Raw genomic sequence first — 25,013 nt, forward strand, 5'->3', positions numbered from 1 at the left:
GACTGCAGTGTTCATTTTTCCAGCGCTGTTCGAGAGTTGAACAGTAGACGCTCAGTATCAAGTAATACTAAACCTTGACCCGCTGCAAAAGTAATTTTCATTAATTCCATAAAATATTTAAATACGTGTAATCCGAGGGACTTAACAGTAAATGTGTTAATTGCACATAAAGCATTGCACAAAATTCCATTGCTATATCTTCAAAGTTGGGGATTTGGTGCATCTTTCAAATAGTGTTTGTTTTACATATATCTCCCTCTTAAATATATTTCAGAGAAATAGCAGTTCTTGTATCTCTAGTGAGTGGAGGGGTGCTGTGATCGTGCAGGTATCTTAGTTGTTGGTGCGGGTGGCCAGCAGTGACTTGGAGACATTTCGGCGGCGCCTCAGCGGCAGCAGCGGGGCTTGCTTTTGTTCCTCCTCCTTTGAGCGTCGTTTGAGCATCACGCTAGCGTAGGCGCGCGCCGTGAAGTAGTAGATGATCTCTGCGAAGCTGAGCAGGCTGGCGCCCACGAAAAGCCCTGTCGCTCCGCCCATGGACACTGCAACAACAACCAACTGCTAACTGCTTATATTATATTTAGCTGGTAATAACAAAAACAAAAAAAAGTAACTGACTAGATGCGGGTAAGACTCGCCCACTGAAGGCTTCGTACAAACTTAGTAATGTGTACAGACATTTCATCCATTCCGGGAATCGAAAATCTCGAACAGTTTTGCCCACTATCGACATTTATACTGGCTCGATATCGGTCCCAGGGATTAACAGATTTCACAATATTTTGATTTCAAGTTTGAAGTTGGAAACAAATGGCAAAAGAAATAGTTTTTCGTGTGATAATAACAAATTATCACACGAAAAATGGCAAAAGAAATAGTTTTTCGTGTGATAATAACAAATTCCCCCCATGAACCATGGACCTTGCCGTTGGTGGGGAGGCTTGCGTGCCTCAGCGATACAGATATCCGTACCGTAGGTGCAACCACAACGGAGGGGTATCTGTTGAGAGGCCAGACAAACATGTGGTTCCTGAAGAGGGGCAGCAGCCTTTTCAGTAGTTGCAGGGGCAACAGTCTGGATGATTGACTGATCTGGCCTTGTAACATTAACCAAAACGGCCTTGCTGTGCTGGTACTGCGAACGGCTGAAAGCAAGGGGAAACTACAGCCGTAATTTTTCCCGAGGACATGCAGCTCTACTGTATGATTAAATGATGATGGCGTCCTCTTGGGTAAAATATTCCGGAGGTAAAATAGTCCCCCATTCGGATCTCCGGGCGGGGACTACTCAAGAGGACGTCGTTATCAGGAGAAAGAAAACTGGCGTTCTACGGATCGGAGCGTGGAATGTCAGATCACTTAATCGGGCAGGTAGGTTAGAAAATTTGAAAAGAGAAATGGATAGGTTAAAGTTAGATATAGTGGGAATTAGTGAAGTTCGGTGGCAGGAGGAACAAGACTTTTGGTCAGGTGATTACAGGGTTATAAATACAAAATCAAATAGGGGTAATGCAGGAGTAGGTTTAATAATGAATAAAAAAATAGGAGTGCGGGTTAGCTACTACAAACAGCATAGTGAACGCATTATTGTGGCCAAGATAGACACAAAGCCCATGCCTACTACAGTAGTACAAGTTTATATGCCAACTAGCTCGGCAGATGATGAAGAAATAGATGAAATGTATGACGAGATAAAAGAAATTATTCAGGTAGTGAAGGGAGACGAAAATTTAATAGTCATGGGTGACTGGAATTCGTCAGTAGGAAAAGGGAGAGAAGGAAACATAGTAGGTGAATATGGATTGGGGGGAAGGAATGAAAGAGGAAGCCGCCTTGTAGAATTTTGCACAGAGCATAACTTTATCATAGCTAACACTTGGTTCAAGAATCATGAAAGGAGGCTGTATACATGGAAGAAGCCAGGAGATACTGACAGGTTTCAGATAGATTATATAATGGTAAGACAGAGATTTAGGAACCAGGTTTTAAATTGTAAGACATTTCCTGGGGCAGATGTGGATTCTGACCACAATCTATTGGTTATGAACTGCAGATTGAAACTGAAGAAACTGCAAAAAGGTGGGAATTTAAGGAGATGGGACCTGGATAAACTGAAAGAACCAGAGGTTGTAGAGAGTTTCAGGGAGAGCATAAGGGGACAATTGACAGGAATGGGGGAAAGAAATACAGTAGAAGAAGAATGGGTAGCTCTGAGGGATGAAGTGGTGAAGGCAGCAGACGATCAAGTAGGTAAAAAGACGAGGGCTAATAGAAATCCTTGGGTAACAGAAGAAATATTGAATTTAATTGATGAAAGGAGAAAATATAAAAATGCAGTAAATGAAGCAGGCCAAAAGGAATACAAACGTCTCAAAAATGAGATCGACAGGAAGTGCAAAATGGCTAAGCAGGGATGGCTAGAGGACAAATGTAAGGATGTAGAGGCTTGTCTCACTAGGGGTAAGATAGATACTGCCTACAGGAAAATTAAAGAGACCTTTGGAGAGAAGAGAACCACTTGTATGAATATCAAGAGCTCAGATGTAAACCCAGTTCTAAGCAAAGAAGGGAAGGCAGAAAGGTGGAAGGAGTATATAGAGGGTTTATACAAGGGAGATGTACTCGAGGACAATATTATGGAAATGGAAGAGGATGTAGATGAAGACGAAATGGGAGATAAGATACTGCGTGAAGAGTTTGACAGAGCACTGAAAGACCTGAGTCGAAACAAGGCCCCGGGAGTAGACAACATTCCACTAGAACTACTGATGGCCTCGGGAGAGCCAGTCATGACAAAACTCTACCATCTAGTGAGCACGATGTATGAGACAGGTGAAATACCCTCAGACTTCAAGAAGAATATAATAATTCCAATCCCAAAGAAAGCAGGTGTTGACAGATGTGAAAATTACCGAACTATCAGTTTAATAAGTCACAGCTGTAAAATACTAACGCGAATTCTTTACAGACGAATGGAAAAACTGGTAGAAGCGGACCTCGGGGAAGATCAGTTTGGATTCCGTAGAAATGTTGGAACACGTGAGGCAATACTGACCTTACGACTTATCTTGGAAGAAAGATTAAGAAAAGACAAACCTACGTTTCTAGCATTTGTAGACTTAGAGAAAGCTTTTGACAATGTTGACTGGAATACTCTCTTTCAAATTCTGAAGGTGGCAGGGGTAAAATACAGGGAGCGAAAGGCTATTTACAATTTGTACAGAAACCAGATGGCAGTTATAAGAGTCGAGGGGCATGAAAGGGAAGCAGTGGTTGGGAAAGGAGTGAGACAGGGTTGTAGCCTCTCCCCGATGTTATTCAATCTGTATATTGAGCAAGCAGTAAAGGAAACAAAAGAAAAATTCGGAGTAGGTATTAAAATTCATGGAGAAGAAGTAAAAACTTTGAGGTTCGCCGATGACATTGTAATTCTGTCAGAGACAGCAAAGGACTTGGAAGAGCAGTTGAACGGAATGGACAATGTCTTGAAAGGAGGATATAAGATGAACATCAACAAAAGCAAAACGAGGATAATGGAATGTAGTCAAATTAAGTCGGGTGATGCTGAGGGAATTAGATTAGGAAATGAGACACTTAAAGTAGTAAAGGAGTTTTGCTATTTAGGGAGTAAAATAACCGATGATGGTCGAAGTAGAGAGGATATAAAATGTAGACTGGCAATGGCAAGGAAAGCGTTTCTCAAGAAGAGAAATTTGTTAACATCGAGTATAGATTTAGGTGTCAGGAAGTCGTTTCTGAAAGTATTTGTATGGAGTGTAGCCATGTATGGAAGTGAGACATGGACGATAACTAGTTTGGACAAGAAGAGAATAGAAGCTTTCGAAATGTGGTGCTACAGAAGAATGCTGAAGATAAGGTGGGTAGATCACATAACTAATGAGGAGGTATTGAATAGGATTGGGGAGAAGAGAAGTTTGTGGCACAACTTGACTAAAAGAAGGGATCGGTTGGTAGGACATGTTTTGAGGCATCAAGGGATCACAACTTTAGCATTGGAGGGCAGCGTGGAGGGTAAAAATCGTAGAGGGAGACCAAGAGATCAATACACTAAGCAGATTCAGAAGGATGTAGGTTGCAGTAGGTACTGGGAGATGAAGAAGCTTGCACAGGATAGAGTAGCATGGAGAGCTGCATCAAACCAGTCTCAGGACTGAAGACCACAACAACAACAACAATAACAAATTAATAATTTTCGGAGTTTCTTCTTTGGGTGCACACTGAAACCTTCGTTTTTGCCAAATTTCATGTTTCTAGGCCAACTGGAGTATCCTATAGGTTTCGATGAGTGACTTTGCAAGTATCAAAATATGTGACATAAATGGGCGTATCTTTTGACTGCACCAACTTAGAAGCTTCAATTTATTACACCGCAAAGTCACCATACGAAATAGTACGTGAAATAAAATTCTATTTCATACGTCTAGCTATTCCTGAGAAAAAGGGGTCTTAACAGACAGACGAACAGACTCCGAGTCAGGTAATCACTGACAAAAAACTGTGTGATATAAATTTACGGTTTTACGATTTTTTCCTTTGGTTTTAATGTTAAACCTTTCTTTCTCCCAAATCTCATGATTTTAGGCCAACGGGAAGTACGATATAGGTTTTGATGACTGACTTTGTGAATGTTAAAATATGTGACATAAACAGCCGTATCTTCTGACTGCATTAACTTAGAAGCTTCAACTTTTTACACGACCAAAGCACATAGACCTAAATATGTGACATAAATTTGAACTAGGTTTGTTTACTCGTTCCTGCGAAAAGGGTTCTTAACAGCCGGACAGATAGACAGACAGGCACACGGAAGACAAGAAAACGATCTCATAACGCATCTGTTTTTAGCGACTGAGGCGCGGAATTCTAATTAGTCATCTTAAGAAGACGAAGTAAATATTCCGGAATTAGAATCAAGAACAACTGCCAACATGTGTAACTTAGAAGTAGACGTCCTCGGTGTAACGAAGCAGCTTAAAACGCTTAATAAAGACAAGTCTTCCGGTACACATTGTAAACCAATTAGATCCTTTTCAGAATATGCTGATACATTAACTGTAGTAGTCATTAGACAACCGCTCGCTCGACGAAAGAAACATCTCTGAACATCCGAATGTTGCACAGGTCACACCAGTACTCAAGAAAGGAAATGGGAGTATTCCGCTGAATTGCAGATCCATATCTCTGACGTCGGTTTGCAGTAGGATTTTGGAATGTATACTGCGTACTAACATTATGAATTGCATCGACGAAAACGATATATTGACCTTAGCATAGATTCAGAAAGTATGGTGCTTCTAAAACACAACTAGCTCTCCACCCCCATGAAGTAATAAGCACTTTCGACAGGGGATCTCAAATAGATTTCCTGTTAATAGATTTCCAGAAGACCTTCGACACCATTACTCACAAGTGACTTCTAATCAAACTGCGTGCTAACGCAGGTTGTCTCAGTTGTACGACTGGATTCGTGATTTCCTTTCAGGAATGTCATCGAGTAAAACAGAAATAATGGATAAGACAGAAGTGATGTCTGGCGTACCTGAACGAAATGTTACAGGGCCTCTGATGTTTCTAACCCATATAAACGATTTAGGAGACTATCTGAGCAGAACTTGTGGATCGTTTGCTGATGATGCTGTCATTTACCGTCTAGTAAAGTCATAAGATGAGCATAAACAAATGCAAAATGATTCAGACATGACATCTGTATGGTTTGAAATGCAGCAGTTCACTCTAAATAATGAGAAGTGTGAGGTCATCCACATGAGAACTTATGGGAATGCGTTAAATTTCGGTTACGCGATAAATCACATAAATTTAAAGGGTGCCACTTCAACTAAACGCCTAGGGATTACAATTATGAATAAAACATTTATGGATAAAAATCCTGCGACAAGATCGCAAATTTTCTTAACTGATTAATGGTTACAGATCATTGATGAGCCATCCCGAGATCAGTTAAAATCTCGTTCAATGTGTTATAATTATTACACATATTCTTATTCTTAGAGCGAAGTCACCCTAGGACGACTCTAAGAATACGCCACTGTGTAATGATTGTCACTGTGAGGATGGTTCGTCAACGAACCGAATCAGTTAATCAATAAAGAAAGTTTGTGACCCTGGCATAGGACTTTTTAAATCAACGGCTCCCGTATCTCTCCATTGACAGTCACAAAGAATAAAAATTATGAACAAATTAAATTAGAACGATCACATAGCGATGTTGTGAGGAAGGCGAACCAAAGATTGCGTTTTATTGGCAGAACACTTAGAAGATGCAACTGGTCTACTAAAGAGATTGCCTGCACTACACTTGTCCGTCCTCTTGTGGAGAGCCGCAGCCGTATGGGATCCATACCTGATAGACGAAGGACATCTGAAGAGTTCAAAGAAGGCAGCGTGTTTAGTATCATCGCGAAGTAGGGGAGAGAGTGTCATGAATATAATATGCGAATTGGCGTGCCAGTCATTAAAACAAAGACTTTTTCGTTTTTGAGAAATTTCAATTGCCAACTTTCTCTCCCCAATGAGAAAATATTTTGTTGATGTCAACCTACTCAGCGAGAAATGACCCTCCCGCTCGTATCCCCCCTCCCCACCCCTCCTCGTCTTGTGAACCAGGGACCTTGCCACTGGTGGGGTGGCTTGCATGCCTCAGCTATACAGACAACACTGCCGTAGGTGCAATCACATTGGAAGGATATCTACTGAGAGGCCAGACAAGAGAATGGTTCCTGATTAAGGGCAGCAGCCTTTTCAGTTGTTGCAGGGGTAATAGTTTGGATGATTGACTGATCTGGCCCTGCAAAGTCAACCAAAACGGCCTTGCTGTGCTGGTGTTGCGAACAGCTGAAAGTAAGGCGAAACTACAGCCGTAATTTTCCCGAGGGCATGCAGCCTTACTGTAGAGTAGCCTGAAGCCTGAAGATCACGACGACAACAAACTAAGAGAAATCAGAGGTTGCACGGAGAGACTGCAGTGTTCATTTTTCCAGCGCTGTTCGAGAGTTGAACAATAGAGAAATAGACTGCAAGTGGTTTAATGAATCCTCTGTCAGGCACTTAAATATGAATTGGATGAGAATCATGTAGTTGCAGATCCACAAGAGACATAGCACAATACTGTGTAACACCGCATTGTATCCGCTGTTCCAAATAGTCCAAGACTTTTGCTGTGGGATTTGTATTGGGTGAATTAGCGGAAGAGACAAGTTGCGACGGGGTTCCTGAGTGTTCGTCAAATATATGCATGCAGCCCTGTGAAAACGGCTGTTATCACCTTGGAAGAGTACAAAGCACTTTCACATTGCTTATTGTAGTACACAAGTATAATTACAGATCTCTAACTGTAAATGGAAATTTAAATTTTGCACCAAAGTATAACTGTATTATTGCTCAAAGTGTGCAGGATATCGAGCATACAACACACTGCTGTAACTTAATTTTCTTATAAAATAAAAACATTCAGATGCCTTGCACATTCATACTAATGATCAAATTTATAGGATAAGCAAAACTTGTTAACCAAAATATGATTGTTGTACTACATTCTACAAGTACAGTGAACCATCAAATTAAATATTTCCACATGTAAACTGTCGATATTACTTATTTAATGGCATCTGACTTGCTTATTGACACTACTGAAATAAATTACATGTTAGTAGATGTAGCTCTATCTTTGCACTACACATTAATACCGTGCATTAAATTCATTAAAATACATGAAAATTCATCCTATAACATAGCAGAATAAGCATGAGCACTACTTATGATCTAATTTACATCTTAAAGCGCACCTGTCAGTGAGAACTACCAAAGCAAACAATGTTACTCCCACGTGTAAATTCATTAATAGCACGTCACTGTAACCGATCTAAAAGTCAGACAAACATTCTAGTGACCCGATGCTAGTGTATTAATGTCATCTCGCAATTCAAAACGTGCCATCTTCCGCTTTCATTCAGTAGAAATTACTTGACAGTTTGATGAAAGAGCATATGCACTAGTGGTAACACACATTTATGTAGGTAAGATATGAGACTTGCTATGCTTTAAAAGTCACCCAAATATTATAGCGACTCCATGCTAGGGTATAAACCTTATCTTGCAATACAAATCTTTTGTCATCTTCTGCTGCTGATGGCAATCATTATAGTAACCCTCACCCTAATGTATTAACTTTACCTTGCACTGCAAAACGAATGTGTGTTTAACAGTTGAGCGGCAGTTGTTGCTACCTGATCTGAATAGGATGAATCCCAGCCTAGGTATAGCATCTGCAATGTTGAAGACGTTGCTGAACCATACGCATAGCTCCCATAAGCAAGATGCAACAAGATCAAAGTTTTGTAAAGCCACAAAAGTGTAGAGTTGCCTACATCCCAGCTGGTGCTAGTGAGACAGTGAAGAGTATTCAGGTGTGACAAGAGCGTTTGCTTGACAAAGATGGAGAAGCCACATCAACCAGCCATTGAAGACTGATCCCAAAAAACGAGTACACTCCACCAAATTGAGCATTTGGTTATAGATGTAGAGTTCTCTCGTTGGGGATTGACAGTACGACCGCAACAGTAGTGCATGACACATTTGGTGGTAGCAGGAAACTGGAAACCATGGATGAGACTCCAGGACTGCGCCTTCCATATGGCACCCTCCCGTGAGCGTTCAACAATACCAACAGTTGAGAAGCAGTAGTAGATGCAAAAGTCGTCAGCGTACAGGGAGATCTCACAGTTGCAGCTAGATCCTTGATAGCCACTAGAAAAAGCGCACACTCAATACAGATCCCTGTGCGACCCCATTCTCTAATATATGGGGAGTACTATAGGAAGCATCAGCTTCAACTCTCAAAGTACAGTGAGACAAGAAGTTCTAAACAAAAATCAGACGTAACAAGTTACGTTACGTTATTAAATAATAGAAATAGGATATAAATAAGCACAAATTAAATAAAATAAAGACAGGAAATTGTTACCGTCTTCCACAGTATATTACGAATGAAGATAAGGTAACTTACTAACGTTCTTTTATAAGTTTGACGTAGAAACGTTTTTTTTCTCATTATTTTTATGTTTATTTATTTAACAGTGTTTTTTTAAAGTGAACACGGTTTCTTTACATTGTAATCTTAACACAAATTGTATTATACTTCAATTTTTAAGCCTTGACATCTACCATCGGTCACCGCTGGAGGCGTTGCTTACGCTCACGTGCTCATAACTTACTATATAAACTCAGACGTAAGGAAAATTCATTACAGTCTCCTGCCACACCTCGGTATACGTGACGCCACCAGCAGTCGACCAGTGGGTAAAACATTATAATTACGTAATCCACTTTTTTAAGATGGTTATCATTAGTTGTCTAAGACATATATTGTAATTTAACAGTATGTGCGCCCTGAAGATGACCCCTGCGATGGGCTGAAACCGGTCGGCACAAAATAAATAAAAAAAACGCGATTAAGACTGTTTTCTTAATACTGAGTTAATTTATAGCAATCGCTGTTCCTCCAAAACCATGTTGTCCAACCTTCACACATTCAAACATCACCCTATCCTCTTTCACAGGCAGCGGGATTCTTAAAACAGCCCTGGTAGCCATGAGGGTAGAGGTTTGCATTGCTGGGAAACGACGCGAAAGACAGGGGAAACGCACGCACAAAAGCTGTCGTAGCTCAGCCAAGTAACGCAAAAAACCGCTACATTTCCATTGGATGTTCACACTATCACTATCCTTTGAGGGTGTGAGGGGATCAAGGAGGCGAGTCATGCCTCAGCGACACCTGCTGTCACTGGTTGTGAAGATACAGTACATATCAAGAAACATTTGTTCCAAATCAGGATGCATGGAGGGTCTGGGACCACAGAGGCCACCAAGAACGCTACCTTGGATACAGATGCAGAACATGCAGGATCTGGCAGCACTAGGGTCTCCACAATCACTCTCATTTTAGTTCTTCTTGTCCTTAGACTATTTAGACTTCTGTGAGGATTTGTCTGCCACAGATTCTGGGTCATTGAAGGAATATGATCGGCAACTTGTCACCCTTCAGCCTCTGGCTGCAGCCGGTTGTAGGTCAGTAGAGTCCTGGGAAGGGAGTAACACGAATGAGTCGTTCCTAGTAAGGGGTGCCAGAGGAGGGCGTTGCCTATTTGGCTCAGAGTTGTGGACTGACGTCTCTAGTCGGTAGGAAATCAATGCTCCCAAGGGCAGTGTATGGGAAACAGGAAGAGGATCCCCCATCACCAGGGCAGCAGCCGTAGTCAAGTGACTGCTAGGACCAGATATAAAAGACAGGAAGGGTGATGCACAGTCACTAAAGAGGATGATGTTGTCACAGCAGTACCTTACGTCATTGTCATACATGTAGGTTGTTTGCGATCGTATTTCTTCTTGGGCTCTTGATATGTGAGGTGGTCAAGGGCCTTGTATTCTTCCATTTTCTTTTCTCTTTTGGAAACAGTGCAGTCTGGTGAACTGGGAGAACGGTGCTCACTGCATTTCTACATCTACATCTACATTTAACTCCGCAAGCCACCCAACGGTGTGTGGCGGAGGGCACCTTATGTGCCACTGTCATTACCTCCCTTTCCTGTTCCACGGGAAGAACGACTGCCGGAAAACCTCCGTGCGCGCTCGAATCTCTCTAATTTTACATTCGTGATATCCTCGGGAGGTATAAGTAGGGGGAAGCAATATATTCGATACCTCATCCAGAAACGCACCCTCTCGAAACCTGGACAGAAAGCTACACCGCGATGCAGAGCGCCTCTCTTGCAGAGTCTGCCACTTGATTTTGCTAAACATCTCCGTAACGCTTACCAAATAACCCTGTGACGAAACGCGCCGCTCTTCTTTGGAGCTTCTCTATCTCCTCTGTCAACCCGACCTGGTACGGATCCCACACTGATGAGCAATACTCAAGTATAGGCCGAACGAGTGTTTTGTAAGCCACCTCCTTTGTTGATGGACTACATTTTCTAAGGACTCTCCCAATGAATCTCAACCTGGCGCCCGCCTTACCAACAATTAATTTTATATGATCATTCCACTTCAAATCGTTCCGTACGCATACTCCCAGATATTTTACAGAAGTAACTGCTACCAGTGTTTGTTCCGCTATCATATAATCATACAATAAAAGATGCTTCTTTATGTGTATTCGCAATACATTACATTTGTCTATGTTAAGGGTCTGTTGCCACTCCCTGCACCAAGTGCCTATCCGCTGCAGATCTTCCTGTTTTCGCTGCAATTTTCTAATGCTGCAACTTCTCCGTATACTACAGCATCATCCGCGAAAGTCGCATGGAACTTCCGATACTATCTACTAGGTCATTTATATATATTGTGAAAAGAAATGGTCCCATAACACTCCCCTGTGGCACGCCAGAGGTTAATTTAACGTCTTTAGACGTCTCTCCATTGAGAACAACATGCTGTGTTCTGTTTGCTAAAAATTCTTCAATCCAGCCACACAGTTGGTCTGATATTCCGTAGGCTCTTACTTTGTTTATCCGACGACAGTGCGGAACTGTGTCGAAAGCCTTCCGGAAGTCAAGGAAAATGGCATCTACCTGGGAGCCTGTATCTAATATTTTCTGGGTCTCATGAACAAATAAAGCGAGTTGGGTCTCACACGATCGCTGTTTCCGGAATCCATGTTTATTCCTACAGATGTGGGGAGGGCGCAAGCAGCGGTCATGTGCAACTGATAGTCACAATCCCTACAGACAGGGACGGCACTGCAACATGAAGACGTGTGTCCAAATCGCAAGCATGTGTGGCATTGCATGATAAAAGGAGTATATGGCTTGACATCACAGCGACAGAGTATAACCTTGACCTTCTCAGGCAATGAGTCACCTTCAAAAGATAAGATAAAGGCTCTCATATCCACTCTATCGTCTTTTTGTCCACACTGGACAGGAAGGACAAAATTCACACTTTGTAACTCCAAATTAGAGCGCAACTTGTCACTAGTCTGAGGATGGAGAACACCCTGCACCATATTCAGACATTGATGTGGGGGGTGGTTATAGTGAGAGGAATGTCACCCATTGTGGCACAAGTGAGAATCCCCATGACTGAGCAGGGGGACCGTTTTAAGCAGATCGGAGCCACTTTTTATTTTCGAAATTGCTGCCACTTTCCAAAACCTGTCCTAAAGGTGTTTAACGAAGAACAGTTGTTCTGTATTTAAAAAGGAATCCCGCCCATCCTTAAACACCCGAAGTATGGGGGGCAAGGGTGGGGGAAGGGAGGGGGGGGGGGGTAATTCTCACCTTATCTCTGAGTGCCACGTTTCTCCCAAGGTATAGCCATGAGAGGTGATATTTTGGAATCACGCCTCTGGAAGAAAGTTTAATTGACTTAATGTGCATTTCTTCCACCATGATACCACCCACTCTGAACATGGGCTCTCCCCATGGGCGCCAGCCTGTCACCCAGTCCCCATGGTTTGGCTATGAAGGGCACATATTCCTCAGGCACCAACAGTGCAATCCCTGCATGGCCAGGGAGCTACCACTATACATGGTACTTGACGAACCCATCCACGATAGAATGGATACTGTGCTGGGTTTTCGCCATACTACCATTGCAAGAAAGAAGGGTGCAAAGAGAGAAAGGTACAAAAGGTGGAATATGCGCCATGGCTGGGGCCTTCGCTGCATGTTCTGCACTTCTGCAAAATTTAGAAAAGAAGTAGCAATTCAGACCGAACAAGGGGACCACATAATTAATAGCTAGAAAAGTTGTAGAGGGATAGAAAGTAAGAAATTGTTATCCAAAACACAAACCAAAGCCAAGCACAATCGGTCCCAAGAAGACCATCCAGTGTAAAGGTAGAGAGTGAATAGAGAATAGGAGAAAAATAGACTTGCAGCGTGGAAAGGAAAGTATCACTGCAAGTGCTGAGGCCCTGTATTGGCGAAACTTGTACTCACAAAAGAGATGAGAGCCCCCTGGACGGCGAAGGGGTGTTATACAGTACTAGAGGGTGACTGTCAGTCCACAGTGCCCGGCATGTGCTACATGTGGCATTTAAAAAAATCTGAGTGATGCTTGTTTACATTTATGGATTGTGCAATCCTGCCCATTTATGAGCCCCTTACATAGGTACATCCCTGGTCAACTGAATTTTTCACATTTTGTTTCATTTCGGAAATATATGAGATGGCAGCGTTAGTGAGACATCCTGTATTGCGAGACAGGAATGGCGTCTAGTAAGAAGGAATTTTCCAATCGTGAATGAAACCCGTACTGAAGAAAATGAAGCTAAAAGACGAATCTGTTTGGAGAGCTTGTTTCATTATACATTTCACTGAATGGTAACGTCTGCTCACTGAAACTTCCCGACAGATTAAAACTGTGTGCCGAACCGGGACTGAAATCCGCTATCTTCGCGTCTTACAGGCAATTTCTCTACCGACTGAATTATTCACGCACGATGCACGAGCTAAGCTCACAGCTTTATTTCCACCAGTACCTCTCTGCCAACATTCCACACTTCACAGAAACTCTCCTGCTTAACTACGGGGCCCCCAAACGAAAGGCTAGAAAAATGTGATAGGATGAGGTAAAAATCCTAATTTTCTATCTCAAATTTGGAACATAATTAGCTTTACAAAAAATAGTTTGTTTACATTTGACCCTGTTAGTGTTTGAATATTTTTTATTTCGTGATCTCAGTGGCTCAATATTAAACATCTCTAGACTGGATTCAGCTTATTTAAGTCATCTTCTTGTAGCCTATGACGAAACAGAATATATATTGCTAAAAATAATCAACTGAATGTGAACAGCAGATAAATTTCCATGACACTGGAGAAACGTACAGGCATATATAAGCCAGTGATGCATCATCGTATATCACCTGTTTATAGCTGTCGGTGTCTCCCTTTCACCTGTCCTGCTTCGTTCACAGCTACACACATTCCGATCAATAAGGGAGTGGTCAGAAACAACATGAAAACTTTTAAGGGTGTTGCAGGGTAGGTTGTGTTATGAAACAATTGTTACGAAAAACTTCGGTGCGTTGCACCGTTTCCGAGTTAATTAGCGTTGATGTTAACCAACCAGGCCGTTACGCGTCCAAATTCCAGCGGCCCGCCAGAGTAGGTGTCGCTAAACGTGTTCTTCGTTTGGTTTTCTAAAACTGAACGAGAAAGCTATACAAAAATTGGATATGGGACGGTAGTAAGGATGAAACCCAAGCCAAAGGCTGTGCAGTCTCGTGCGCTATCATCCACACTATGAGAACAACTGACACAAATTGTATGCGTCTGGCCGCTTGGATTTACGTGCGCAATGGTCTGATAGGCTAACGTCATTGGTAATGGACTCGGGAGCTAGATAGCGTACGCTGTTCTACTGTTCACGAACAGTTTACTCACCGACCATGTCCAGAGGACCCCTCACGACGTACCGCTTGAATCTCTCTGTTGGCACGTTTTGTTGTTCCAGTAGCAGCGTGGACTTCAGCTCCAGGGAATTATTGCTGTGGAAAATAGGAGTAATTAGATGTTCCACTACATCACACTGACGTCTGGATACACTGCAACACTATAAACATGTCATAAGATAGAAAAACGTACGGGCAGAGTACAGAAAGATAGAACGTGCAAACGATTTAAAATGTTTCCGCATATCTTGACTCCATAATTCGTTTTACCTATTATATGGGACTTACAAACAGAGGACTGCTGAAGAGCGAGTGCATATTGTATGGTCGTCAAAGAGCAGTTACAGATTAATTCCAGCTATAAATAAACACAGAAGACAGCCACAGTTAACAATGCTATTTATTGAAAACAGAAAGTGTCGTTACCGTGTAGCAAAACATGATCTTAAAAAAGGACACTTTACTTTAATCAGGCTTTACACAATGCCACACTCCCCAGGAGCTGCAAACTACTATCGCACCACTGGAGTCAGGGAAGTCTCGAAAGACATGTACAAACAGGCAGTGATGAAGCCCCAGCGTAGAGATACTGCCCTTAGTTTTTGCTGGTTATAATCGCAATTAATTCAAAAGTTGATAATTTCCAGGAAGACAATGTTTTCAATGATAAGGCAGCCCTTTGTGCCAAGTTTGAACGGTCGTGGTTCAAATAGCTCTGAGCACTATGGGACTCAACTGCTGCGGTCATCAGTCCCCTAGAAGTTAGAACTACTTAAACCTAACTAACCTAAGGACATCACACACATCCATGCCCGAGGCAGTATTCGAACCTGCGACCGTAGCGGCCGCGCGGTTCCAGACTGTAGCGCCTAGAAACGCTCGGCCACTCCGGCTGGCTGAACGGTCGTCTGTGCATGAATGCACCAGAGTGTTACCAGAGAAGCTGTCCTGGCCGTTAGAAGAAAGTAAGCAATCTGCCTAAAACTGGGCAAATAAGCACAGTTAAATTGGTTATCAAAAGTACAGTCCTCTGTGCACCCAACCATTTTCTCTGAAGCCCGAGAGTACATTTCTTGGAACATTCCTGACAAGATAATGATCTTATCACATCCAGTATGTTAGGTTACACACTGGGGCTCCTAGGTGGCCCCCACTCTTTTCCCCCCCACCCCCGACCTCCCACCCCAATCCTACGGAGCAACTGGGAATTGATCGTGGTCACTCACGGGATAGGGAATTTGGGTGACCTTGAACATCAGTCAGGCCAGTGGGTAACACGGCGCCAGATGTGTAGCCTGACACCAGATGTGATGAGATTGTCATCTCGGCAGGAACTCTAATGGATGCTCTACTCCTGAGGTGTTAAATAACCCCCAGGGCAAGAGCTGTGTCTCACTGGAATCTGACTCTTCTGCTATCAAGATGCGTTTTCCTGGCTGGTAGAGTCAGTTTCCAGACCACACAGTCTGACTAGCGATGGAAACAACCGAATGAAAACAATCGACTGAATTGGTTGTTGAAAACAACCGACTCATTCGGCTGCAGTTTTATCTATGGATTGAATTACACATTCATTCTTTTGAGTGATTCTAGTCTGTGTGAGCAACCTAATGAAAATAACTGATTCAGTTAGCTGGACTACTGATTCATTCTGTTGAGTGAAACCAGTCTGTCGGAGCAACTAAATGAAAATAGTTGAATCAGTCAGTTGTAGTTTCATGTATTGGATGGATTATTATTCTTTTTTTTTCGAGTGAAAGCAGTCTGTGGGAGCAACTGAATGAAAACATTCCACACCGTTGTTTGTTTCAAGTGAAAACAGTCAGTAGTTTTTCTGTCAGTTGAACCATCTAGTCATTCTTTCAGCTGAAACCACTCTTTAGTGTTTTAGTTGACAGTTATCCATTCATTCTTGTGAAGGGTACCAGCCTGCAGTACTTTCAGTAGTTGAACTAATGCAGTGCCAACAGATGGTAGCCCTACCCCAAGGGTTAAGTGAAGATATATCTCAGAGGGTACGTCAAAGTTAAGGTAAGCATTATACATGTTCATTGAATTATGTACTGAATGGACTAACTTTTCTTTCAATCATTTAAAACTGATTTATATATAGTTTTAGATTAAGATGTTCCTGGTGTCATTACTGTGTAACTAATTGAGCACTGATATCTCTGGCCTAGGCCTGCATCACTTAAATTGCCAACCCCAGACTCAAATTTTGAAAACCTCCCACATCTGGGTCAAATCGGATGTTTTCCCGGACTCACACAGTCTATAGACCACGATGTACCGCTGGGAGCGGGATCTTGAGAGGGGGAATATTTCCTCGCTTGCGTTTCAGTGTTGACAACGGTAGGGGGCACGCATCTTCTACCCATAAGCTGATGTAAATTACACAGGAGAGTAAAAAGGATTTCTGAAAGCGCGTTTTAGAGATTTACATGTTCCAATCTAGTAAGGAATTAAGTCAGCATTAACACGCTCGGTGAGTAGAAGACAAATGCCATTTAAAATACTCAGTTGTCTGGCGGGCGGGACGGCGTCGTGGTGCATGCTGTCGCCGATTGTCAGTGTCTTCTTATTGTCTGAATAAAGAAACATGGAAAATATAGGGTATTCCAAAAACTATCTTCACGATTTTGGTCGCACATATTTCAGAAATGGGGATAGGTAGAAACGTGCGGTTTTCGGCTTGGTGTTCATACACATCTAAGATTCTAGTAGCTGCTTAACAGAGTGGGGTGTGTTAAGGTGAACATATATATTCCAGACGAAAACTCGGGGCATATTAAAAATTTTTGATATTGCAGAAAAAGTCTTCATTAAACGTAATAAATATGAACCAAGATTTTAATTTGTTAGAAAAAGTACTTTAATTTATATTTTATTAGATGAAGGAGTGAGAGCAAATATAGAGTTTTATCAGTGCTGTAAAAAGCGATTTCCATGTTCCAATGTAGAACTCAAAATTTTTTTCAACATCTCTGTATTCTTCAATGGCATATGGGAGCATTCAACTCAAGTTTCATCATAATTCATTCTAGTCACTAACATTGCTTTCGTAATTTCTACAACAAATTACGTTTTGTCACGGCTCCATACATTACTTGTTTGGAAAAATACCCTTTCAACACCAGCACAGGTGACATGAACACCTAATTTGGGATAAATAGTTTCAAAATTGTTAAATCTGCAGCAAATAGGTGCCTCGTATTACTTTTGAAAAAATTTGTAACAGAGCCAGAAAAATTATGACTGTCGTGAAAAAAAGGTGGTGTGGCGGGGTGGGGTGGTGGAAGGTGGGGGGGGGGGGGGGGACGGATGGCCACCTTAAATGTATATGCCATTTGTAGCACACCGGATGTCTAAGAAGTGATATTCCAATACCTTGTCCGGCCTAGCGCTTCCTCCTTAACGTGTGCTTTTGCTGCTCTGTTGTGAGCTCACAGTTTCTGCAGGTCCTGCCCAAAGAAAAAATGTAATTGGATTCCGCGGGACCTGGGTGTCAGATATGGACTGCACCAACCATTACATATATTGCGCCAACTGCTAGGGAGGGGCAGTCAATATATAACATGGGAAAATATGCCACAAACCGCACATTTTTACCTATTTTCAGTTCTGAAATATACGTGATCAAAATTTTAAAGATCATTTTGGAACATTCTGCATGTGTATAGGAGGGCGTCTAGGCGTGCTTGCCTCTGGATTTTTAATAGACTAAAATGAAGAAACTACCTAAGGGCCTGTCTTCATTTAACGAATTTTAACTAAGTTTAATACATTCTATTTATTTCCAATCAACAGAATTTCCCCAGACACGAAAGAAGGTTAGAGCTTACCCCAAAAAGCTGTACGAAAATTCCTCCAGTACGCTTCTGGGTGCCCTAAAAATTAGGACAATCCGGGGAAACCAAGTATCGCAAAAATATAACTTTCCTCTGAGCTAATTAACTGAAATATATTTGTGCTCATCGTAATATTGAGCAAGCACGCTCTCAGCTTATTTGAAAATGGGTACAAGATATTATAATGTTTCAGGACATAGTTCAAAAAATTTCTCTGCTCGCTGTGTGCCAGACAAGGAAAGGCGAGAGTCGTCCCTGTTTGATTCTCCTTCGCTTCGAACCGCTTTTGCCAGCAAGCTTGAGTACGGCTTTTTACGCGGTTTCAGCGCACTCGTCTAGGCGAATGCCGGACTGTTAACCATTTCTGCTTCATTACACGGTACGCAAACGCTTACAACACGAAAAACATGTCTACTTCTTCTTCTTCTGCTTTTACGGCCTCATTGGACCACTTCAGTCAATCATTTCTGGTCCTCTTCTTTGGTATTTTCCCCTTCCGAGTGGCCCAGTATCTCTTCATTCGTTCCGATGCTTTTCGTCGTTCCTCATCTGTAAATACCCTTTTCATTGTATGTCGTTTGTCAATTTTTGGTTTAAATCTTATTTCTGTGTCCCTCAACTTCTTTAAATTTGGCGTTTTGTTCTGCAAATCATCCAGGGTTATTTCCAGTTCTTCCATATCTTCTCTTATTTCCTTAAGCCATCCTCCTTGTTGTTTCAACTTCCAGAGTTTCTCAATAATTTTCCTTGATAATCTGGTTTCTGGTGTCCTCAGAATGTGACCACAAAAAGAGATCCTTTTCTTTCGTATAGTATCAGTGATGGGCTCCAGTTCTCTGTATACCACTTCATTTGGAACTATCCGCCATTGCCCAGCTTTTTGATATTTCTTATTTATGCATGTTCTAGCAATTCTTCTCTCTACTTTTAAAATTTTGTCAATTCTGTTTTTCTGGGTGACTTTAAAAAGAGTTTCACTTCCGTATGTAACCTCTGGTTGAACCACCGTCTTGTAATGTTTTAATTTTGTTTTAATCGATAGACATTTTTTATTGTACGTAGACCACGTTAGTTTTTGAGCTTTTATCATTTTATTAGTTCTTGCTCGCCATGCAGGTTTCTCGTCCAATTTATGTGTTATAATTTCACCCAAGTATTTAAATTGTTTCACTATTTTAATTTCCCTATTATTCACTGTGATGTGATCTATTACAAGTGGATCCGTTACCATTATTTCAGTCTTTTCAAATGATATTTGGAGTCCTAATTTTTGTGCTATATTTTGTAAGCTTGTTATTTGTTTCGTGGCTTCCTGAATATTATTAGCTAGTAATGCTAGGTCATCAGCAAATCCCAAGCAATTTAGGTTTATTTTATCTTTCTTAGTCCCAATTTTAATATTCATAGGATTTTCCTTGTACCATTCTCTCATTACATATTCAAGAGCACAATTGAATAGCAATGGTGATAAACAATCTCCCTGTCTCAACCCTGTTTTAATCGTAAATGGTTCAGATATTTCTCCTCTAAATTTTACTTTGGATTTGGTGTTTGTTAAGGTTAACTGTATCATTTTTATTAATTTAGGATGAAGTCCAAAATTCCTTAATATTTTCATCATTGAAGATCTATGGATGCAATCATACGCCTTTTTGAAATCTACAAAGGTTATGACTAGTTGTTTTTGCCTTCTTTTGTAGACATCCATAACTAACTTCAGGGTGATTATCTGTTCTGGGCAGCTTCTCCAGGATCTAAATCCTCCTTGATATTCTCCCAGTTCCAGTTCTAGTTGATCTTTACAGCGGTTGTATAGTATTCTTGACATGATCTTATACGTGCAGTCCAAAAGGGAAATTCCTCTATAGTTGTCTGGATTTGATTTTTCTCCTTTCTTATGTAATGGATGTATTATAGCAGTAGTCCAATTTTCTGGTAATTTCTCTTCATTCCAGATTTTTACTATGCATTTGTGTAATGCTATCTTTACTGGTTCTGCTGCATATTTCCAAAGTTCAGCAAACGTTTGATCTTCTCCACTTGCTTTGTAGTTTTTGAGTTCTTTCAAAGCTCTGTAGACCTCATTAATTGTAGGTGGATTTATATTTTCTGCTGGTGTTTTAATTGGGGTTTCTGTGTTTATCTGAAGAAGTTCTGGGGGATCTTCACAGTTTAGTAACTTGTTAAATGTTTCTGCTAGAATTTCTGTATTTTTACTATTGCTATGGGCTAGGCTATTATCTTTATCTTTTAATATTAATGTTGGAGGATCATATCTTTGTAATTGTCTGCCAAATATTTTGTAATAGTCTCTTGAGTTTGTTTTTTCACTATTTGTTTCTATCATTAGAAGTATATCTTTTTGGTACTGACGTTTAACTCTCCTTATTATTTTTTGTGTTGTCTTCCTTTGTTTTGTGAGTTCCAAATATGATTTTTCTGTTTTTTCATTTTGATGCCTTAACCAGGCTTGGTGTCCATCCAACACTGCTTCATCACATTCATCGTTCCACCACTGGTGTTTTTTCCTTGGATTCATAGGGGCAACTTGTTCAGCTATTTGTTTCAATTTGGGAATTATTTCTTCCAGATCATCTGTTATTTTTATATCCCTGGTTTGTGCTTCATAATCCTCATTTTGTATCAGTTTATGAGGGTCATAGGTTCTCTTCTTCTTCTGGTGGGATTTTTTCTTTGCTAATGGGGTTAATTTAATTTTAATTTTTATCATGTAATGATCTGATCCGGTATCTGTCCCTCTCAGTACTTTCACATTGTAAATTTCCTTGTGGTAATTCTTATCCATGCAGACATGGTCCAGTTGCCATTCTCCTTTTTTCCAGTCTGGCTGTTTCCAAGTTTTAAGTTTACTTGGTCTTCTCTTAAAATACGTCGACTTTGAGATCATGTCATGGTTTCTGCAAAATTCCACTAGTCTTATGCCATTTTTGTTTGTTCTTCTTTGTGCTGTCCATTTCCCTATTATGTCTCTATATCTCTTTTCCCTTCCTAACTGGGCATTGAAGTCTCCAATTAAAATTTTGATGTGATTTTTATTAATGTTATTCGTCGTTTGATCTAAGAGCTCCCAAAATTTTTCTACCTCTTCTCTGTGTTCTTTTTTATTATTTTTATCATTTGTCGGGGCATGGGCATTTATTATTGTGTACATTTTATTTGCAGCTTTTAGAGTTAATGTTGAGAGCCTGGGAGATTGTGCTTTAAATTCTATTATGGACTCTATTATTTTCAGACTCACCACGAATCCTGTTCCAAATTGTGGACACTGTTTCATGACTCTTTTTCCTGGTATTCCCTTATAAATCCTATATCCTTGTGATTCTATCGGCTCCTGATCAGTATTTCTCATTTCTTGAAGTCCGGTTATGAGAATCCCCTTGCGATCCATTTCATCCGTCAGAATTTTGAGTTTGCCTGGTTGTATGAGGGAATTTATATTGTGTGTCGCAATGTAGTTTATTTGTCTTGTCTTGAGTTTTGGTCGTCTGTCCGTTTTGGGTATTTTCAGATGCTCCGACTCATCCAAGTTATCTTTCAGGTGACTGCCCACCGTATCCGAGTGCAGTCTTCCTTGGTTATTGCCAAGCGGTGGATTATTCCTTGAAAGATTTCCTTCCATGTTTGACTTTCAAAGGAGTTACAACTGCGGTTGTTAGCCGTAGAGGTTGTTTAGTGTTTGGTCCGCGAGAGCTATTTTATTTCGCTCAAGTCCGCCGGTAAACCGGTGAGGACCCCCCTATCCGCCACCTGGGACGCGCCACGTCGGAGTATCACCTCTCCGCCTGCTACGACACCGTAGTAGGTTCGTGGAAACATGTCTACATATTAACACTATGACGCAAACACATTTCAACGCACGTTAAGTCTACCGTTAGAGGTAACCTTGGGTTGCATCATGAAGATTATTACTTTTAGATTGTTGCAGGAAGCTATAAAGTTTGAAATTTATAAATGTATTTTCTTCGTTTGTACCGCTTAAATGGAAACAAATAATACAGCAAATGATTCTGAGGTACCAAAAGACTGATGAAAACAAAAAAACTGTATATATGAATTAGAGCAATGTACGTGAATGAAAGATATCATATGACTGAGTAACACGTGATCCTCAAGATAAATTCAATATGATAAACAGTTTCTCCAAGCGTGTTTCATATTATAAAACTGTATTAAGTGAAGAAATTCAAACGAAATTACCGAATAACAACAAAAGTTTTCCTCAAAGAAATACTTCCCACAAATGGCAGTACATGGTTAAAAAGATACTGGTCAAATTACCAATTAAAAAAGTTGTATCGTATGTGGTTTATGTTCACGTCACCTCAGCATTTAGCCGAAGAAGAATTATCGATGTTGAATGGTAAGCGGCGTGTAGGGAGAGATGGAGCTTTAGAAAAATTAAATTGTTGTTGAGGTCTTCAGTCCTGAGACTGGTTTGATGCAGCTCTCCATGCTACTCTATTCTGTTGAAGCTTCTTCATCTTCAGTACTTACTCCAACCTACATCCTTCTGAATCTGCTTAGTGTATTCATCTCTTGGTCTCCCTCTACGATTTTTACCCTCTACGCTGCCCTCCAATACTATATTGGTGATCCCTTGATGCCTCAGAATATGTCCTACCAACCGATCCCTTCTTCTAGTCACGTTGCACCACAAATTTATCTTCTCCCCTATTCTACTCAATACCTCCTCATTAGTCATGTGATCTACCCATCTAATATTCAGCATTCTTCTGTAGCACCACATTTCGAAAGCTTCTCTTCTTGTACAAACTATTTATCGTCCATGTTTCACTTCCATGCATGGCTACACTTCAAATACTTTCAGAAACGACTGTAAGTGTCCCATTTCCTAATCTAATTCCCTCAGCATCACCCGATTTAAATCGATTACATTCCATTAGCCTTGTTTTGCTTTTGTTGATGTTCATCTTATATCCTCCTTTCAAGACACTGTCCATTCTGTTCAACTGCTCTTCAAGTCCTTCGCTGTCTCTGACAGAATTACAATAGTTTTTCTCCATGGATTTGAATAGCTATTCCGAATTTTTCTTTTGTTTCCTTTATTGCTTGCTCAATATACAGACTGAATAACATCGGTGATAGGCTAAAACCCTGTCTCATTAAATTAAAAATAATTATTTAAGTAAAAAACTTCTTAATACGGGGTGGGGCAAATAAAAATGGGCCTAGACGAGTGGTTAAGACAGGACGAGAATTTATGCATACAACCACACCAACTTACACCCAACAGGATGGAGCAACTGCTCCTACGGCAGACCTGACCTTAGAGGACATTTACACAGTCTTCACACTGGACAGAGGTGTTAGCAGAGGTCAGTCTGATCGTGGTCCTAGCTGGCTACCCAGGTCACCTGAACTGTCATGGTGCGATTACTTTGTGTGGCGAGACCTCAAGTCTAAGGTGTATCGCAACAACGCTCAAAGCCTTCAAGAACTGCAGCAGAACATTTCGGATGTGTCTGCGGCAATTCCAGCAGTCCAGCTTCGATTCGCCTCCAGCAACTTACTGAACAGGGCCAGAAACTGCCAAGAAATGAACGGTGCGCACTTTCAACATCTGATGTAGTCAGGTTAGTACTGTATTTCCTTTTCTCTGCTGTGTGTCTCTGTACCCTAACTCTCTGTTCTCTGGATCACTTTTATATGCCCTACAATGTATGACGTGTTTTTAAAATCAACTGAAGTGCATTAAATAATTTCTCCTAGCTCCATACAGATATATAACACCATACAGATAGTCCTGAATAATTTGTGCTTGGGAATTTTTATAGCTATGAAAATACTTGTAAAATTTAAAACGAAAAACGTGGGACGCCTGCGGAAGGTAACTGATGAATGAATATCTCATCTAAGTCGCTAACAGTTTTATTGGACTTCAGATGATATGAACTGCTATGTAATATTTCTCAAAGTGTCCCTGCCTGTCGTAAGAGGCGAATAAAAGGAGTCTCACACGTTTCGTCCTTTATGTGATGGTCCCCTCTAGGGTTTGACATCCATATTTCCAACTTTTTCCGAAGAGCGAGCCAATTGGGGATGGGCGCCTTACATTGTGCATAGTGTCCATCGTGCATTGAGATCCTTCACCTGCCTTCTCGTCGTCGCATTGCAGTCCCGCTCGTTCTGCATCTCTTGGGCGAGGATACATTCCTGGTTGCGATTTCCGCCATGCACTGTGCAGTGTCTCTGAGGAGATGACGACCATGGATTTTCTTGCACCTAATATCCAGCACGGTAGCCAGTCCGTTGCCGTAGGACCGCCATGTACTATGTTGGTTGTAGGCCCCTGACAACACAGGGATCGCTCTACTGACGCCTGCGCCGTTAGCTCCCCACGTCTTGTAAGGAGTAGATGCCTATCTTCCTGGGGTATCGGAACTCCCAGCAATGGCCATCCTGCCAGATGGCCCTAGCTGAGGCTAGGTGGTGCCTGTGGGGAGGGCCCTTCGTCGGAGTGGGTGGCATCAGGACGGATGAACCGCAATGAAGCGTGGTACATCATATCTTGCTGGTGGACAGCCGCCTGCAGTCTCTAAGCGTTCTGGGGCTCAATTCAACGTTCAGAAATACGATCCAAATCGTTCCCCTCCCTGGCCACACCGTGGGAGTAGCGAAAGGCTAAGGATGGCAGCAAGACTTATTCGTCCCAGTTCCTAGTTTGTACGAGAGCTGATGGGGAGTGTGTC

At 41.4% G+C, this 25,013-nt stretch overlaps 1 protein-coding gene across 1 annotated transcript in view; it reads right to left on the minus strand.

The window, feature by feature from the left end:
* Positions 1-333: 333 nt before the first annotated feature.
* The window catches only part of LOC126252226 (sodium channel protein Nach-like), a 201,243-nt gene continuing 176,563 nt past the window's right edge, over positions 334-25,013 (minus strand). Inside the window, exons 8-9 of the mRNA XM_049953098.1 lie at positions 14,427-14,530; positions 334-542 (exon numbers count right to left, since the gene is read on the minus strand). Coding sequence (XP_049809055.1) covers positions 334-542; positions 14,427-14,530 — 313 coding nt within the window. The remainder of the gene's footprint in view (positions 543-14,426; positions 14,531-25,013) is intronic.

The sequence above is a fragment of the Schistocerca nitens genome, chromosome 4 (assembly GCF_023898315.1).
Source record: "Schistocerca nitens isolate TAMUIC-IGC-003100 chromosome 4, iqSchNite1.1, whole genome shotgun sequence".
Lineage (NCBI taxonomy): Eukaryota > Metazoa > Arthropoda > Insecta > Orthoptera > Acrididae > Schistocerca > Schistocerca nitens.